Source organism: Neltuma alba, unplaced genomic scaffold (genome assembly GCF_004799145.2).
Source record: "Neltuma alba isolate B1F8T4 unplaced genomic scaffold, ASM479914v2 tig00010684_pilon, whole genome shotgun sequence".
In the NCBI taxonomy this organism is placed as follows: Eukaryota; Viridiplantae; Streptophyta; class Magnoliopsida; order Fabales; family Fabaceae; genus Neltuma; species Neltuma alba.
The window spans coordinates 1-14195 of NW_021635524.1; the positions used below are offsets into that span (position 1 = coordinate 1).

The 14195-nt window shown below is 33.9% G+C and overlaps 1 protein-coding gene and 1 pseudogene across 1 annotated transcript; both read right to left on the minus strand.

The window, feature by feature from the left end:
- Positions 1-10: 10 nt before the first annotated feature.
- Positions 11-5141, minus strand: LOC114758252 (nuclear pore complex protein NUP133-like; annotated as a pseudogene).
- A 5140-nt stretch (positions 5142-10281) lies between these two features.
- LOC114758261 (fasciclin-like arabinogalactan protein 19) lies at positions 10282-10872 on the minus strand. Its single transcript, XM_028947293.1, has one exon. The coding sequence runs from the start codon at positions 10867-10869 to the stop codon at positions 10282-10284; it is 588 nt and encodes a 195-aa protein (XP_028803126.1). The 5' UTR covers positions 10870-10872.
- Between the last annotated feature and the right edge of the window lie 3323 nt (positions 10873-14195).

Sequence of the window (14195 nt, forward strand, 5' to 3'; positions counted from 1 at the left end):
TTCGCTCAGCTCCAGCATATGCCTCAAGCAGCACTTCAGCTAGTGCTTGAAGATGATTATACAAATCTAATTTTGCATACATATCAAGTCCAGATATTTCATTTAACAACTGAAGCAAACAGAAGCAACACTCCACACCCCCTTGCGTACCACAGGTTGACAATACCAAGGTGCTAAACCCTCAGGAGGTGGATACCATAAACGATTCTCATTCTTATAGTTAAAGCACGTCTTAATTATAGTGACACATGCATTTGAGAGTTCACATAACCTCTGGATCAGGATCCCAGAAGGCTGTTCGGGGCTTATAACACATTCTAACTCTCTCATCTAAGCAGTAAAAGAAATCTTCCAGCTCAGAAACCTTACTGTAAAAACCTTCAGCATTATCTCTATCCATCAGAGTACTGTATTCCTGCGGGCTCTCTCACCAACTATTTGTATCACATCCCAAAGGGCACCTGACATCTGAATTTGCAAACTAGAATTTGTGGAGCCAACACTAGTTGAGCGATTCTGGCTAATTAGATTCTGCAATTCCCTCAGCTGAATCATTGCAGCTAATTTTTCACCATGCTCCAAGACAGTTTGCAAAGCTTGTCCTGCCAATAAGAAAATAATAATAATATAATACTACTAGTATTAGTAGTAGTAGTAGTAAAAGAAGTAATTTAGGCATCATATGTCCACCTACTGTCACCTTCATGCTCTCTAAAAAATTTATATATAGTCCATAAATTAACCACCACCCTCACATCCAATCTGAGCAATTCTATTGACATCATTTAGAATTAAAAATTCACAAGCACAACCTACCCAAACAAAAACTCCATGGTCTCATATAAAATCTAGATGACAAGACAAAGCAATCAGCATTATTCAGTCTCTCTCATTTTCTTCTCCCTCCCACAATAATCGAAGATAATCCCAAATTATAAGCCCAAGAATACAACTAGCGAATAACATTCTGTCTCATTGTTCACAGTACATTTTCATGTAAAAGCAGCCTAAGAAGTCCAAGAATGGTGTTTTGCCATCTCCAAGTTCTAAAATGAATTATCACAATACTTTCATGTGCTGATCAGCCAAAACATTTATTACTAGATAGCGGTCTCAGTCATAAAAGCATGATAGATTCAATATATTTCTCACACCTACCTTGCACATTAATGTAACTGCCAAAGTGTTAATTATATATGTTAGCAAAACTAAGATTAACATGAATAAATCTTTTGGCAGCTAGCTACAAATGTCATACTTTGTTTAGAACATAGCTCCTCATGGCATTTGGATAAGGCAAGAAACTGGAGAAACTTTTGATGTTTCTGCTGCTTTTCTAAAAGCTGGGTGGAAACAACAGCCATGGCCAAAATCTCTGCACCTCTGGTTGTCGTCCAGTGTTTAGCTAAGGTGTCAATGATTGACTTACTCATCCTCACAAAAAACATTTGTTTCCCCATCCCTTTCAAATGAACCTGAACTTTCTAGCTTTTCAAATGATCTGTCAACTTCCCCAGATGATAAAAATTCATTGAAAAGATGACTCAGAAGAGCTTCTGATTCTTCATCTTGCACAGTTCGACGTGTGATCCCACTCAAACCTGACCTTTGTCTCTCTCCATTATCCCATGCTTCAGAACTAGCCCTTCTGGGGGCAACATTACCTGCAAAGGTATGATTTCTTATCTCTTCTTGTGCAGATCTTTCATTTGAGCTTCCTTTGCGTGATAAACTCCGTTCAGGTGGTTCAACTCCACCAAGTATAACAGCCTTCTCAGGTATCGCCCATATTCCAGCTTTTTCTGTTAACACAAACCCATGCTCCTTCTTCATAATCATCTGCACAAGGAAGAACTGAAGCATCTAGCACTTTTCCAGCATCATAGGGAAGATCAAATTGATATAGTCGAGTAGAGTTCCTATAGTTATGTGAGACTGTTGCTGTTCCATCCCCAGATATTATGACTGCTGACCCTGAAGGCCTGCCTCCAACCCGAAGCCTCATGGAAAACAAGAAAGTTTCATCTTCAACTCTGGCTTTTGGAATTATCACCTCTATAGGGGCTTTCTTTTCCAAAATTTTGTCATTCATAATCCCCACACCCAAGTCTGATTTATATTGCATAGTTAGAAGAGAATATTGCACATAGCTTGAACTAATTACTCGGTCCTTACAGAAGGTTGCAACAAGAATGGTAATCACTTTACCATGATCATCTACCTGCATGTCAAGGGGCCATATTCCCTTCTGACCAGCCAGATCCTTCTTAATACCCACATCAGCATCTGTCCCAACAATTTTCTGAGACCAAAGCTTTGAGACATGCATATTAGAACTAAGTTCTACCCCTAAACATTGTATCTCATGATCAGTCAATACTAAAAATTGCCGGTTTGATTCCTCTGTTAAGTGGTAAGGAAAACACCATGTCATTGACCTTGGATATCCCTTGTTGCTGATTAGTTGACCAGAATCACCCCCTTGGATGGGAAATGCAAAATATTTTCACATACTTTTTTTCGCTGAATGCCATAAGGGCTGCACAAAAACTCCCAAAGTTCACCATTTGAGCTACATGCAAGGGCAACACAAGTAAACTTATGACCAGGAACAGCAGAAGCAATCAAAGAGTTAAGCATGCGCGATCCACTTGAGCTACTCCACCTACTCCCCACCTTGCTTAGTCTCCATTGCCTACTTGAGTTTCTTTCCCATCAGGAGTGGAAGTAACCTCCAGCTCATTAGAAGATGCAAGACTTGTGACTGAAGCATTCTCTGATTGTGAATACATGTCAGGCCAATATATGACAGCCCGTGTAATTCGATTACATAAAACAACACCAGCAGAGTTACAATGGTTTCCAATTTTATTAGTTCCCACAGATGTGTTAGTCCAATTAATAACAGAGAGAAACCAAAAACTTGCATCATTTTTTCTACCATCTCTATTCTGAGATATTTGGAGGAATTTCAAGAACAACACACTTCATTGAAGATGCAGGTGACAAGTAGCTCCAAATGAAGAGCTGGTTTCCACAAATAATCCAAGCAAGGGATGTCTGCCTTTCAATGCCGCCACATGTGCAATCTTCAACTGCATGACAATATAGTCAACACTGAACGTTTTATATCAAGTGCTCCATCGTAGGAACAAGTAACACGTGCTATCTAACAACTCCACTATTTCACTTCTGCTCTTTAAACAAATATGGTGGTATTCTAGACTATGGATTTGAAAACCAATAAAACCAAACATACTCACCAGCAACTCGTTTCAGAAGCAAGCTGGCTTGCTGATCGCAGACCACTTGAGGAAACTCTCCAACATATACAGGTTTAATCAATTCTGATTCATCCCCTTTTCCACTTCTATTAACTTGAGGAATTCTGTGTAAATACAACAGGGAAACATTACAGTTAGCACTTAGCAGTACCTCAAGAAGAAACTTCATGCAAACAATTTCTTAAACTGAGAATCAAATTGAAAATTTTCAATTCTAATTTTGCTAAGGATACGGGGGGAAAAAATCTTTTCTGTTTCCTACTTCTTAGAAAAGACAAGAAGAAAGAAATAAACATTTAAATATCTATCAATCTCTCAATATCACGATGGTAATTTTGTATAACCTAGAGAGTACAAGAGAACAATGTCTACAGATATCAAAGACTAACACAGCCACCACTTCATAAAAGTTACAGATGCAAGACTAATTCCAAGAGCCCAAAAAAAGCAAGTCATTAATTAAATGCAAAATGGTCGGCATGCTGCTTTCTCTGTCTCCTCCATCCTTCCATTCATAGCCCACATTTTTAGAAAATTAAACATTCAGATATTCATTTTGTTAAAGCAAAACATGAACTGGTCTTTGACAACCGTTAGAGCTACAATACTAACATTAGAAAATAAGAAACAAGAAATTTCAAAAGCACATACGGTTCACAGTTTGGATCATTGCAAAGACATATTCAAAATCGTCAAGCACCAAAACTTTTAAAAATATAATAATAAAAAATAAATGACCTCACCAGGGAAATATTTACACGCATGCCCTGAAGAACTATGAGTTTTCAAATCTATTTTAAACCATTAAATTACAGGAAAACTGGTAATAAGTCCTCGCATCCATGCTGTTAGGTCAGTATCAGTTAAAGACAATCATGTGGCATGATTATTAAAATACCATCAGCATGTTCTATGACAATTTCACTTTTAATTTAATTTTATCTCCCCTAAAAATAGAAATTAAATCCATTGAGCTGTATTTCTCAACTTTGCACTTAAAATTTTATCTTTTGGGAAAAAAGACACGTTGAATGTAAGGAATACTCAAAACAAGTGAAATAATCACATAGAACAAAGATGCATGTTTTAACGATGATGTCACCATCACAAGGTTTACAGTAACTCAACATTTGATGAATACAAAGACCATTAACAAGGTAACCCACTGTTCAGGGGTTTGATTGATGCGCTTGAAGGTTCATGGTGGCTAACTGCAATGGCCTCAAAGTTCAAAATGTGAGTAGGATTTCGATGAAAACATGCCCCCTTTCAGCTGGCACAGCTATGTACCATCAAACCCGACCAGTTTTACTTATATCCGCCATTGGCACAATTTATCGTCTAATTACACCTTTCAAGCTACAACAAGGCTATAATGTTACCAATTAAGACCAACTAATCAGCAATCATAAGCTAACTATTACATAATTTCTTGAGAGTCACAAAAGCATGTAAACTGGAAGACCACACCAGCCACACAAAAGGCATCTCTTATTCCATTTTCACCACTCTAACAAAAAATATCCCCAACACAAAATAGTATTAAACATCAATTTTCATTATTAAAACAATACATTAGAAAGAAAAGAGCATTTGCTCAAGTTGCAAAGCACAATACTACTACTATGAATTTCAAAGTTGCAAACCATGCAGAAGGACAGAGTTACCTGGCAAAACTGACAAGCGAGGAGCCCAAGGAGCGGGGGTGCCAGTACTTGGACGATTTGGGACAGTGTTATCAGGGAATAAACTTCGTCTCTCACCGAGAGGAGTGATCGGAGAATCGATCGCTGTGGTACCAGGAGGCTGCTGTCTCCGAGAGTTCACATTGGACTTCTTCGTTCCAGAAGAAAACATTTCTTATCACTTGGAGGATTCTAACAAGTGCGACGCTTCAAGGGTTTAGGGTTTTTATAGCATTGAGATTAGATGGAAAGAAAAATGTTAACAGAAAGCAGTGAAGACTGGCGAGATGACTGCCTTCCAGTTCTTCGGTTATTTGAAAATTGGAAATTAGAGGGCATGGAGGACGGAGGCCGGGTGACCGAGGCTCTCCCCACGCTTTATTTGGAGCTTGAGTTCAAAACGTAATTTTAAACAAAACAAAACTCTCTTTATATATTTATTTTATATTTGGTAAAACATATTTGAAACTATTTATAAATCCATCTAAACAAGTCTTAAAAAGACAAAAAGAAAAATGAAGCAGTAAAAAACGAATATACACACATATACACACACAAGTCATTTTATTTTCAGCCGAAAAAAAATATAAGTCATTTTATTTTGGGAAAATCTCTTAGAAAAACAACTAAATTGTCCAAATTTCGATGTGGTTGCTAAATTTAAGAAATAATTGCTCAAGGAATATGAGCTAAATTAGAATTTAGAAATTTTATCAATTTACCTCAATACCCCTAAATTATTGGGGAAAAAAATTGAAAACTGTTTGTTCTATCAGGAATACGAACTTAGAAATTTAAAACAAAATCAGTGAAAAGTCGACTAGAGGTAAAAATGAGGATAGTAAAATCATTTTACCCATTATTATGAAATCTTACTTTATCTAAAGCACCCATCAGCAATTTGTTGAATTTGAAGCCTTGATAACAGATGTGCAGGAGCTATTTGGAATAAGGAGGATGGATAGTTAATTGGCTTCCGATGCAAACTCACCAAGATTCCATCGGTTGTAACATATATGATGGCCTAAATCTCTGCTGTGCTAAAGGTTGTAGATAGGATTTTTCATTTTATTTTATATAGGATTTTTGCCTTTATATTACTTTATTTTTTTGCCAAAACCATTTTTTCATCATCAACCAAAAAGTCGTTTTAGTTTGATGTTAAGCTGGAGATTAGATTTAATTTATTGTCACCTTTTTGTTATTACATACTAATTAAATAAATAAAATTGAAAATGGACAAACTATATTTTAAAAATAAAACATTTAATCAATGTGAGGGAGGTAAGAGTATTTTACTCAAAAATTTTACAATAAATATAATTTACAAAATTAAAAATCCCTTTAAAAGTCACATGAAATAAGAAAATCCCAAATCAAGCTGATAAATTTCACAAATCCCTAATTGGCCTATGGACTTAATTTGGGATTTGTAATTTAGACATTTTACCATATTGCTCCATATAATTTTTTTTTTTTAGACACCTCTCTCCATTTTGTTTCAAAAGCACCTCTACTGCTATTAATAGTCAATTTCCACTCTGCTAGTGGCCGATGCTCCGGCAATAGATAATTATTAGAGCTTTTGTGACAACTTTATTGCAAAACTTTTGTTGTAAATAACTCATGAGAACTTATGAATTGTTAAATAATACTAGTATTTATTAATTTATAAATTTACCTTGTGATTAACAATAAAGTTTATTAAAGAATTGCAAAAGTTTTGTTATAAATGGCTAATATAAATTTGTCAATTGCTAAATTGAACTTCTTAATTCCTAATATTGTCTTGTGATTGAATAATAACAATAAATGTTCACTAAAGAGTGCAAATTTGTTGCCAAAATTTTGCTACAAATAATTAATGAGAACTTGTGGATTGCTAAATTGCACATATTAATTCAACTCAGAAGACAAATTTAGAAATGAAGTGAATGAAAAACCAACAAGAAGCTATTGGTCCAATGCTTGAACTCTCAATGACAACATGATTAAATGAGTTAGAGTATAGATCATGCTCTATCAAGAAGAGAATGTCACCCATGGTTATCCATAGCACATGCCTCTATTATACTAAATGCGGGCACTTATCTTAGTGAGAATTTAGTGTCTACTAGTATTTTGAATAAAATTATCTTCAAAAAGAGGATATATGTGCTTAGAACTTAAAGGTAAGTCCAAATCAAATGAAAGAAGAGGCCTAAGCTTAAAGCTCAATATGCCTTTGAAAGGAATAAGAAGAATTGGCAAACGTTACAAGCAACATTATGAATATTGTCCCATCTTATGACAAAGCCTAAAGACATGGTCTACCTAATCAGGACTTCATTCGGTACTTATCACAATAATAAGCATTGTTTGTTTATTATTGTAATACAATCTAAATCATTAAAATTCCGAAATGAAAGATTTCGATTTAAAATTTTTAATATGCAATTTTTAATGATAAATCTATTTTTTAAAGGAAATGTTAGTTAATAGATTATTTTTATTTTGAATTACGTATCTATTAAAGTAAAAGGTTAATTAAAATACATAAAAAAATTAAATTAAATCTGGACCATCTAAAATCAATATAAATAGTTCAAATTTAGATGAACACTCTAATGAATACACTCCCCTATCTAACCACAATAACGATAGGAACAACCGTGCTATACTTGATGAAGAAGGAAAGCATCGACCTTTTCCCAATTTTGAAGCTAAACCTGCGGCAAATATAACAAGTAGAATCCTAGAAGAGATACCTTAAGGCTCCGTTTGATATGAGGAAAATGAAGGGAAAAAAAAAAGAGGGAAGGAAAAACTTTAATGAGTTTGATTTAAAAAATTAATAAAGTAGCATTAAAAGTTTTTAATTAATTTTTATTATTATTTTGTTCTATATTTTTTTTATTAAAATTTTATAATCTCACTTTTTAAATTTTTCAAATCGAGTTTGTGAAAATTTTTTCATTTTCCCTTCCCTCCATTTCCTTCGTGCCAAACATAGGATAAGTCCGCCTCTAGGATAAGTCCGCCTCGCTTACTTAAACATGAGTAATCATAGCCCAAATATTCACCTAGCAATGGTTCAAGACATTGACCAATGGACGAAGAACCATAATTAAGAGAAAGACCTTCAATCCTAATTCAAACATGAATAGAGCAGAAGTGGACCTGTGTAGTAGCCATATTAGGCTCCCATTCATAAACTCCAACCATAAAACCTCGTAGTCAAGACTCTTGGTTGAGAATTAAAAAACTTAACACAAGCGTCACTGGAAAAGAGCACGAGCCAATTGAGATGATTTTGAATAGTTGTGACCCAACACGTAAACACCAACAACAAATGTTAACAAGAGATTGCAATTGTGCAGCATAAGAAATCTGAGCAAAAAGATACTCCCTCTTGTAGATAATACTACCTCCGGTCCTTAATATAAGACCTCGTTTGATTTTTATTTTGGTCCTAAATATAACCCCAATCCACTTTGTCTCTTATATTTATATATTTTTTTTTCAAGGTAGTCCTTCTAACAATAGTAATTCTAGTCAATATACTTGATTAGTAAGAATATTTTAGAAAAGATAACACCTATTTATTACAAATAACTAACTTAACTTCTTTTCTTAATCTCCTCAAATTAGTCAACTAGCTCTTATAATTAGGACATGAGATAATATAATATAAGAAATTGGTTAACTTTTCTCATATACTAAGAAATGAAAGTTTAACCATTAAATGTCTCTCAAAATTTTATCCTTAAAAATGATAAGATTGCATTTAATGTTCCACTTTTATGATCTCTCATCTCTCTCCTATATCTAATAGGGATAAACATTAAAAAAAAAAAATCATTTAACTAACTTAACAAGGTTTTATAGTTTGAATCACAATTTTCTTCTAACTTCAGTCTTTGTGAAAATTGAGGTGTCTAGTGCTGGATGGCGAGAGATGCATTTTGATTGTTAAAAAAAAAAAAACAGAGAGAGACAACCTTGTGAAACCAACATAGGGCCAAGGAAACTAACACACCAACAACAACTGATGCACAAAACACGTGAAACAGACGAAAATTGGTTCACTAAGAACCGCAGAATAGGTAAGAAACCATAAAAGGTGAAAGTTGATGACTGCCTTTGATAAAGAATATTGCTCTCCAGCTTCTTAATCTATCCAAATTAATTAACATTTACTACCTCTGGTCCTAAGGCTCGCTTGGCTCTTGAGGCTTGTGATCGAGAATTAGCAGATAAAGCGAGGGAAGCAGCAGAACTGAAGATGGACAGGCGAAAAAAACAGAAATTACAGATAGAAAAACTGGAGAGAATCATGAGGCTTAAAACTGTAGAGGCTGATATGTTCCAGCTGAAGGCTAATGAAGCTAAACGAGAGGCTGAGAGGCTCCAGAGAATTGCTCTGGCCAAATCAGAGGAAGAATATACTCGCAACTACTATCTATGATCTTTAATATAAGAACTAGTTGACTAATTTAAATAGATTAAAGAAATTGGTTAAGTTAGTTATTTGTAATAAAGAGGTGTTGTCTTCTCTAAAATACCCTTACTAATCATGTGTCATTTGATGAAACATTTAACATGTGCAACTACTACAAAGACTATCTTAGGAAAAATGGATAAATATGAAAGACAAATTGAATTGAGGTCTTATATTTATAACCAAATTGAAAGTCAAACTAGCTCTTATATTTAAGACTAGAGGTAATCCTTGAAACAACCATTAAGTGAGGCTGAAGCTGAGAAGCAATACCTCTGTGAGAAGATCAAATTGCAGGAGCGTTCTTGTGCTTCACAAAGTACTAGTGGTGGTGCCAGTGACCCATCTCAGATGCTGATGTATTCTAAAATCCGTGATCTGCTCTATAGTGTTCCTACCAAGGCAGAGAGTCAGCCTAATGAGCGTCTGAACAAATCCATGGGTATTAGTGCTGTGTATGTTTTAATCTTTTACCATATTAAAGGAATATCTTCTATTGGACCATTAATCAAGAGTCAATCAAATCCCATTGGATTTTTAAGACAGTTTTATCAGCCTTTATATAGGAAAGAGATCTTATTAAAAGCTTAAAGCAGTTTGAAGCTAGGCTTGTTCTTCTGTTCTGTACAATAAGTCTGCTTTTGTAAAGACCATCTGTGTGAGTGCTATAATTTTGACATTGTGGTAAACAATAGCGAAGTTTTATTCCATATATATCTGAGTTGTATCACTGGCCTCAAGGCCAGATACATCATAGCTGCAGACAAAGTAGGACTGATATTTTATCATCAATGACACTAACATTACACCCAAGGAGTAACTATTCTTTTGCTTATTTGGAAGGTGGGATGCTCTTGTGTTTGACAGAGGAGGTTGGTTTTGGTATGTTACTTTTCTTTGCAGAATCCTTAAAACCCAAAGCTTGGTGATTTGGAATTATGTGGCCAAATTCTAAAGCAGCACTGATTCCATGGCACCTTATGGAAGAGCTGATGCACACATTGGGTGTGATAATCCTTGCATTGTTCAGAAACATTCCTGATCTCCTGCTGTTGGTTATGCTGATCATCCTGTTTGGAACGCTAGAAGGGACCAGAGAGCCATTTGGAAAACGTAGCAATTGATTGATGACTAATGGGGTTGGAATAGAATGGCTGAGTATGAAATCTTGGAGATGGTCTGGAGTAATTGAGAATTGGGATAATTCTTCATCATTTGGCATGAGAAACGTTAGATCAGAGGTTTGCAGGGAGTTTGGCATGCTGTTAAGGATTTTCAAGAGGATTACAAATCCATGGTAAGACCTTGCTCTCATGTCAGCCATGGCTGCCTGCAGATCAGTTTGGTTGATTCCACTTGTGGACTGAGATTGGCCGAATGTGATGAGTGGAAGGAGGAAGACGAACCAGAGAGCAGCCATTGGAGAAAATCTCAAGCCTTGCTTGAATAGTGAATGTTTATGTGTAGTGGAATGGGATAGCGCTTGGTATTTTATATGCAACGTTTTATTTTAGTAACTGGCAATTCACACCTATGGCACCTCATTTCTTTGCTCTTGCAGGTTAGTTGATTGGCAGTTTATGCATGATGAGAGGTGGCACAAACCAATAGTGAAATTTAACTTAGATGCATTAAAGGGCCATAAAAAACACAAAACGAAGGTTTATTCTTTTAAGGTTAAGGTGCATCCGACACCCGAAGTATTTTTTTGAGTACATTCAGTATTACAAGGTATTTGTGATGCATTTAACATCTTGAAGTATTTTTCAAATGCATTCAGCATTCTGAATTTTTTTTTTTTTGCCTTAGTGCTGGATACACTAAAAAATATTTGAGTGCGTTAAAAATACTTTGAGGTGTTAGAAATACAAAAAATATATTTTAAAATGCTGAATACACCACAAAATACTTTAAGGTGTTAGATGCAATCGAGAAAAGAAAATAATTCAAGGTGCATCCTTCTTTTAATTTCTTTTCACCTATTAAAAACTCATTTTAAAATATTTTTATTTACGTAGTAGTAGTTGGTGATGCGAAGGCTTCCTTTTAGCAAAATTCCCATAGGCAAGAAGGATCCTATATTGCCATGGAAGGAAGCAGCAGAAACTTCAGAGCAACAAAGGCAAAAAAACGAAGCAAAACAGAAGGGAAAGCACAAAGCAGAAAATGACGACAGCAATGATAAAGAAAGGACACAGCAAATTAACCAATGAGAAGGATGAAGTTGAATCACAATAGTAATTAGTCTTCTTAATTACTACCTCTAATCCTTGATATAAGAGCTGGTTATTGAGTAAATTAAGAAAATTAGTTAAGTTAGTTATTTATAATAAATAGATGTTATTTTTTTCTAAAATATCCTTATTAATCAAGTGTATTAGTTAAAACTATCATTACTACAAGGACTATCTTAGGAATAAATAAATAAACATGAGAGACAAAATAAATTGTCGTCTTATATTTAAGACCAAAATAAAAATCAAAGTAATTTTTATATTAAGGACCAGAAGTAGTAGAAGTATTGATCCTCACTCACATGTTAGGCTCCACCTTCATCATATCAATTCTATAGTTAGCAACATTGATTAAAATTCAAATAAATATACTAGATATAGCTCATCAAATAAAAAATGTTATTGAAAAAAAGTACCATTTATATTCAAGTACTCCTTCCGATCCTAAATACCAGGGTTGGAATTTACAAATATTATTGAAAAAAATTAAATTTATATTTATAATAAATATGTCCTTTCTCTAAAATGCCTCTTTTGATCACTACCCCCAATGGAAGAAAATTTCCTTTCATATATGAAATCAACAGTAATAGTTTGGAAAAAATTATAAATTTGGAAAATAAATGGATTAACATATTATGAAGAAAGCAAATGTCCCTACTAATTCTGATATTTAAGACTGGACGGAGTAGTATAGGAGATTAAAACATAGCATATTAAATAAAATTTAAAATTGATATTAGAAGACTACATGCCTATCATTTGATACCATAAGCATAAAGGAAATACGGGTGAAAAACTTTGGTACATAAGGGTAAAAAATTGGAAGAATTACAATCAAGCCCAAAGAAAAAAAATATAATTATTAAAAAACCTTAATAAAAATTTAAGCAGTCTGTATGACAAGTTCAGAGTAAAAAAAATGATGACTTCTGAAACTTGTTTTGTAATTTTTTTTTTTTTAAGGATCTGATTGTAATTCTCTCTGAAAAATTTTCCAATTGCATGATTTGTTTCTAAGAGGGCGTCGTCCGTGCCAGATGGGTAAGGTTTTCGGCCTATCTTGGTCCTGGGCTTTTTGCAAAGCCCAATTGTTGGTTGAATAATGTTTTTTCTCCCCCAACTTTTTATAAAAAGTTTTGATAAAAATATTATAAAATAACTCATAAAAATAGGGTGTCCGTGCTAGTTTGGTGCCCGTGTTTTACGTAGCACGGGTCAGAAAATATGAATAAATAAGAAGAAATTATTTATGTTGTATTTAATATCAGTAAAAAGCATCAATCTTGTCTTTTCCAAATATATTTTGAGTTGAATATAAATTATCTAAGGGGTCTAGGTATCAAAGTTCTAATTGGAAGGGTATCGCATATTCAATGTTCAGGAGACAGTTGTTCAACCATATTTTAAATAGAATATCTCAAGTTTTTTTTTTTTTTAATACTACCATTAGCCAGCATAAATTAAGAATTTGGTATTAAATATAGGAGTTAGTTAGGGAGATGGTTTTGGTTGTAAAACATTAATTTATTTTATCTCCCATAGTTATTATTTTTTAATCTAATTTATAAGTTAACATATAATCAAAAGGGTATTTTAGGAAGATCATATTAAACTTATTAAAATTAACTAATTTATTTAGCTTTCTTAATTTATCCAGATTAATTAAGTAATTCTCATGTTAAGAATTAAAGGAATATTTATCTTGAATCTCTTGATGATATCTACATGTGGGATATCATAGAAAATGATATCAACTTCAAAAAAGGAAGGCCCCAAGATCACTGAGAAAAAAGTTGTGTCACATCTCAATTTTAGAGCAATGCATAGCACTAAAAGACTCTGAGAATATTAAACATCATTGTTCCAGTACCAAAGAGATCTGGGACACTTTAGAATAAACCTATGGCTCTAGTTTTTCTATGGACAGAAAAATTTGATAGAAGAAGGACGATCAGAAAATTTACTTGGAATAGAAAAGTGTGATTCCTAAATGGTGAAAAAGAGCTAGAATTAGAAGCAATTCAAAAGGAAAAACTATAAATGAAGAGTACGCTCTTGATTATACCATAAACGGAGAAAATCTCTAAGCGGGTGTTTGGATAGAAACGAAACCATGGTTTTAAAAGTGATTTTACCACATACGAAGTAAATATGTAGAGGAGTTTGTCTTGATTTGCGAAAAAGTACTTCCGAGAAGTATTTTTAAAGCTGCCCAAACACCTCTTAAATTAAAGAACTCAATCATCTTTAAACGCAACTCATTCATTCGCGCTTAAGGGAAAAAAAGTGAACAAAAAATTATTATCATTGCCTTTATCATGTTTGTAAAGAAAAGCTCTATATTGATGAATAATTTAGAGAACTTGGGATGAAAATCTCAAATTCAAAAGTTTTCAGAAAGGGATGTTGGCCAAAACAAAGTTTACAAAAAAAGAGAGGCTGAAGATCTAATTGAAAGTATTGGATTTGACATGAGCAAAGAAGAAAGAGAGCTTAGTATTGATTTACA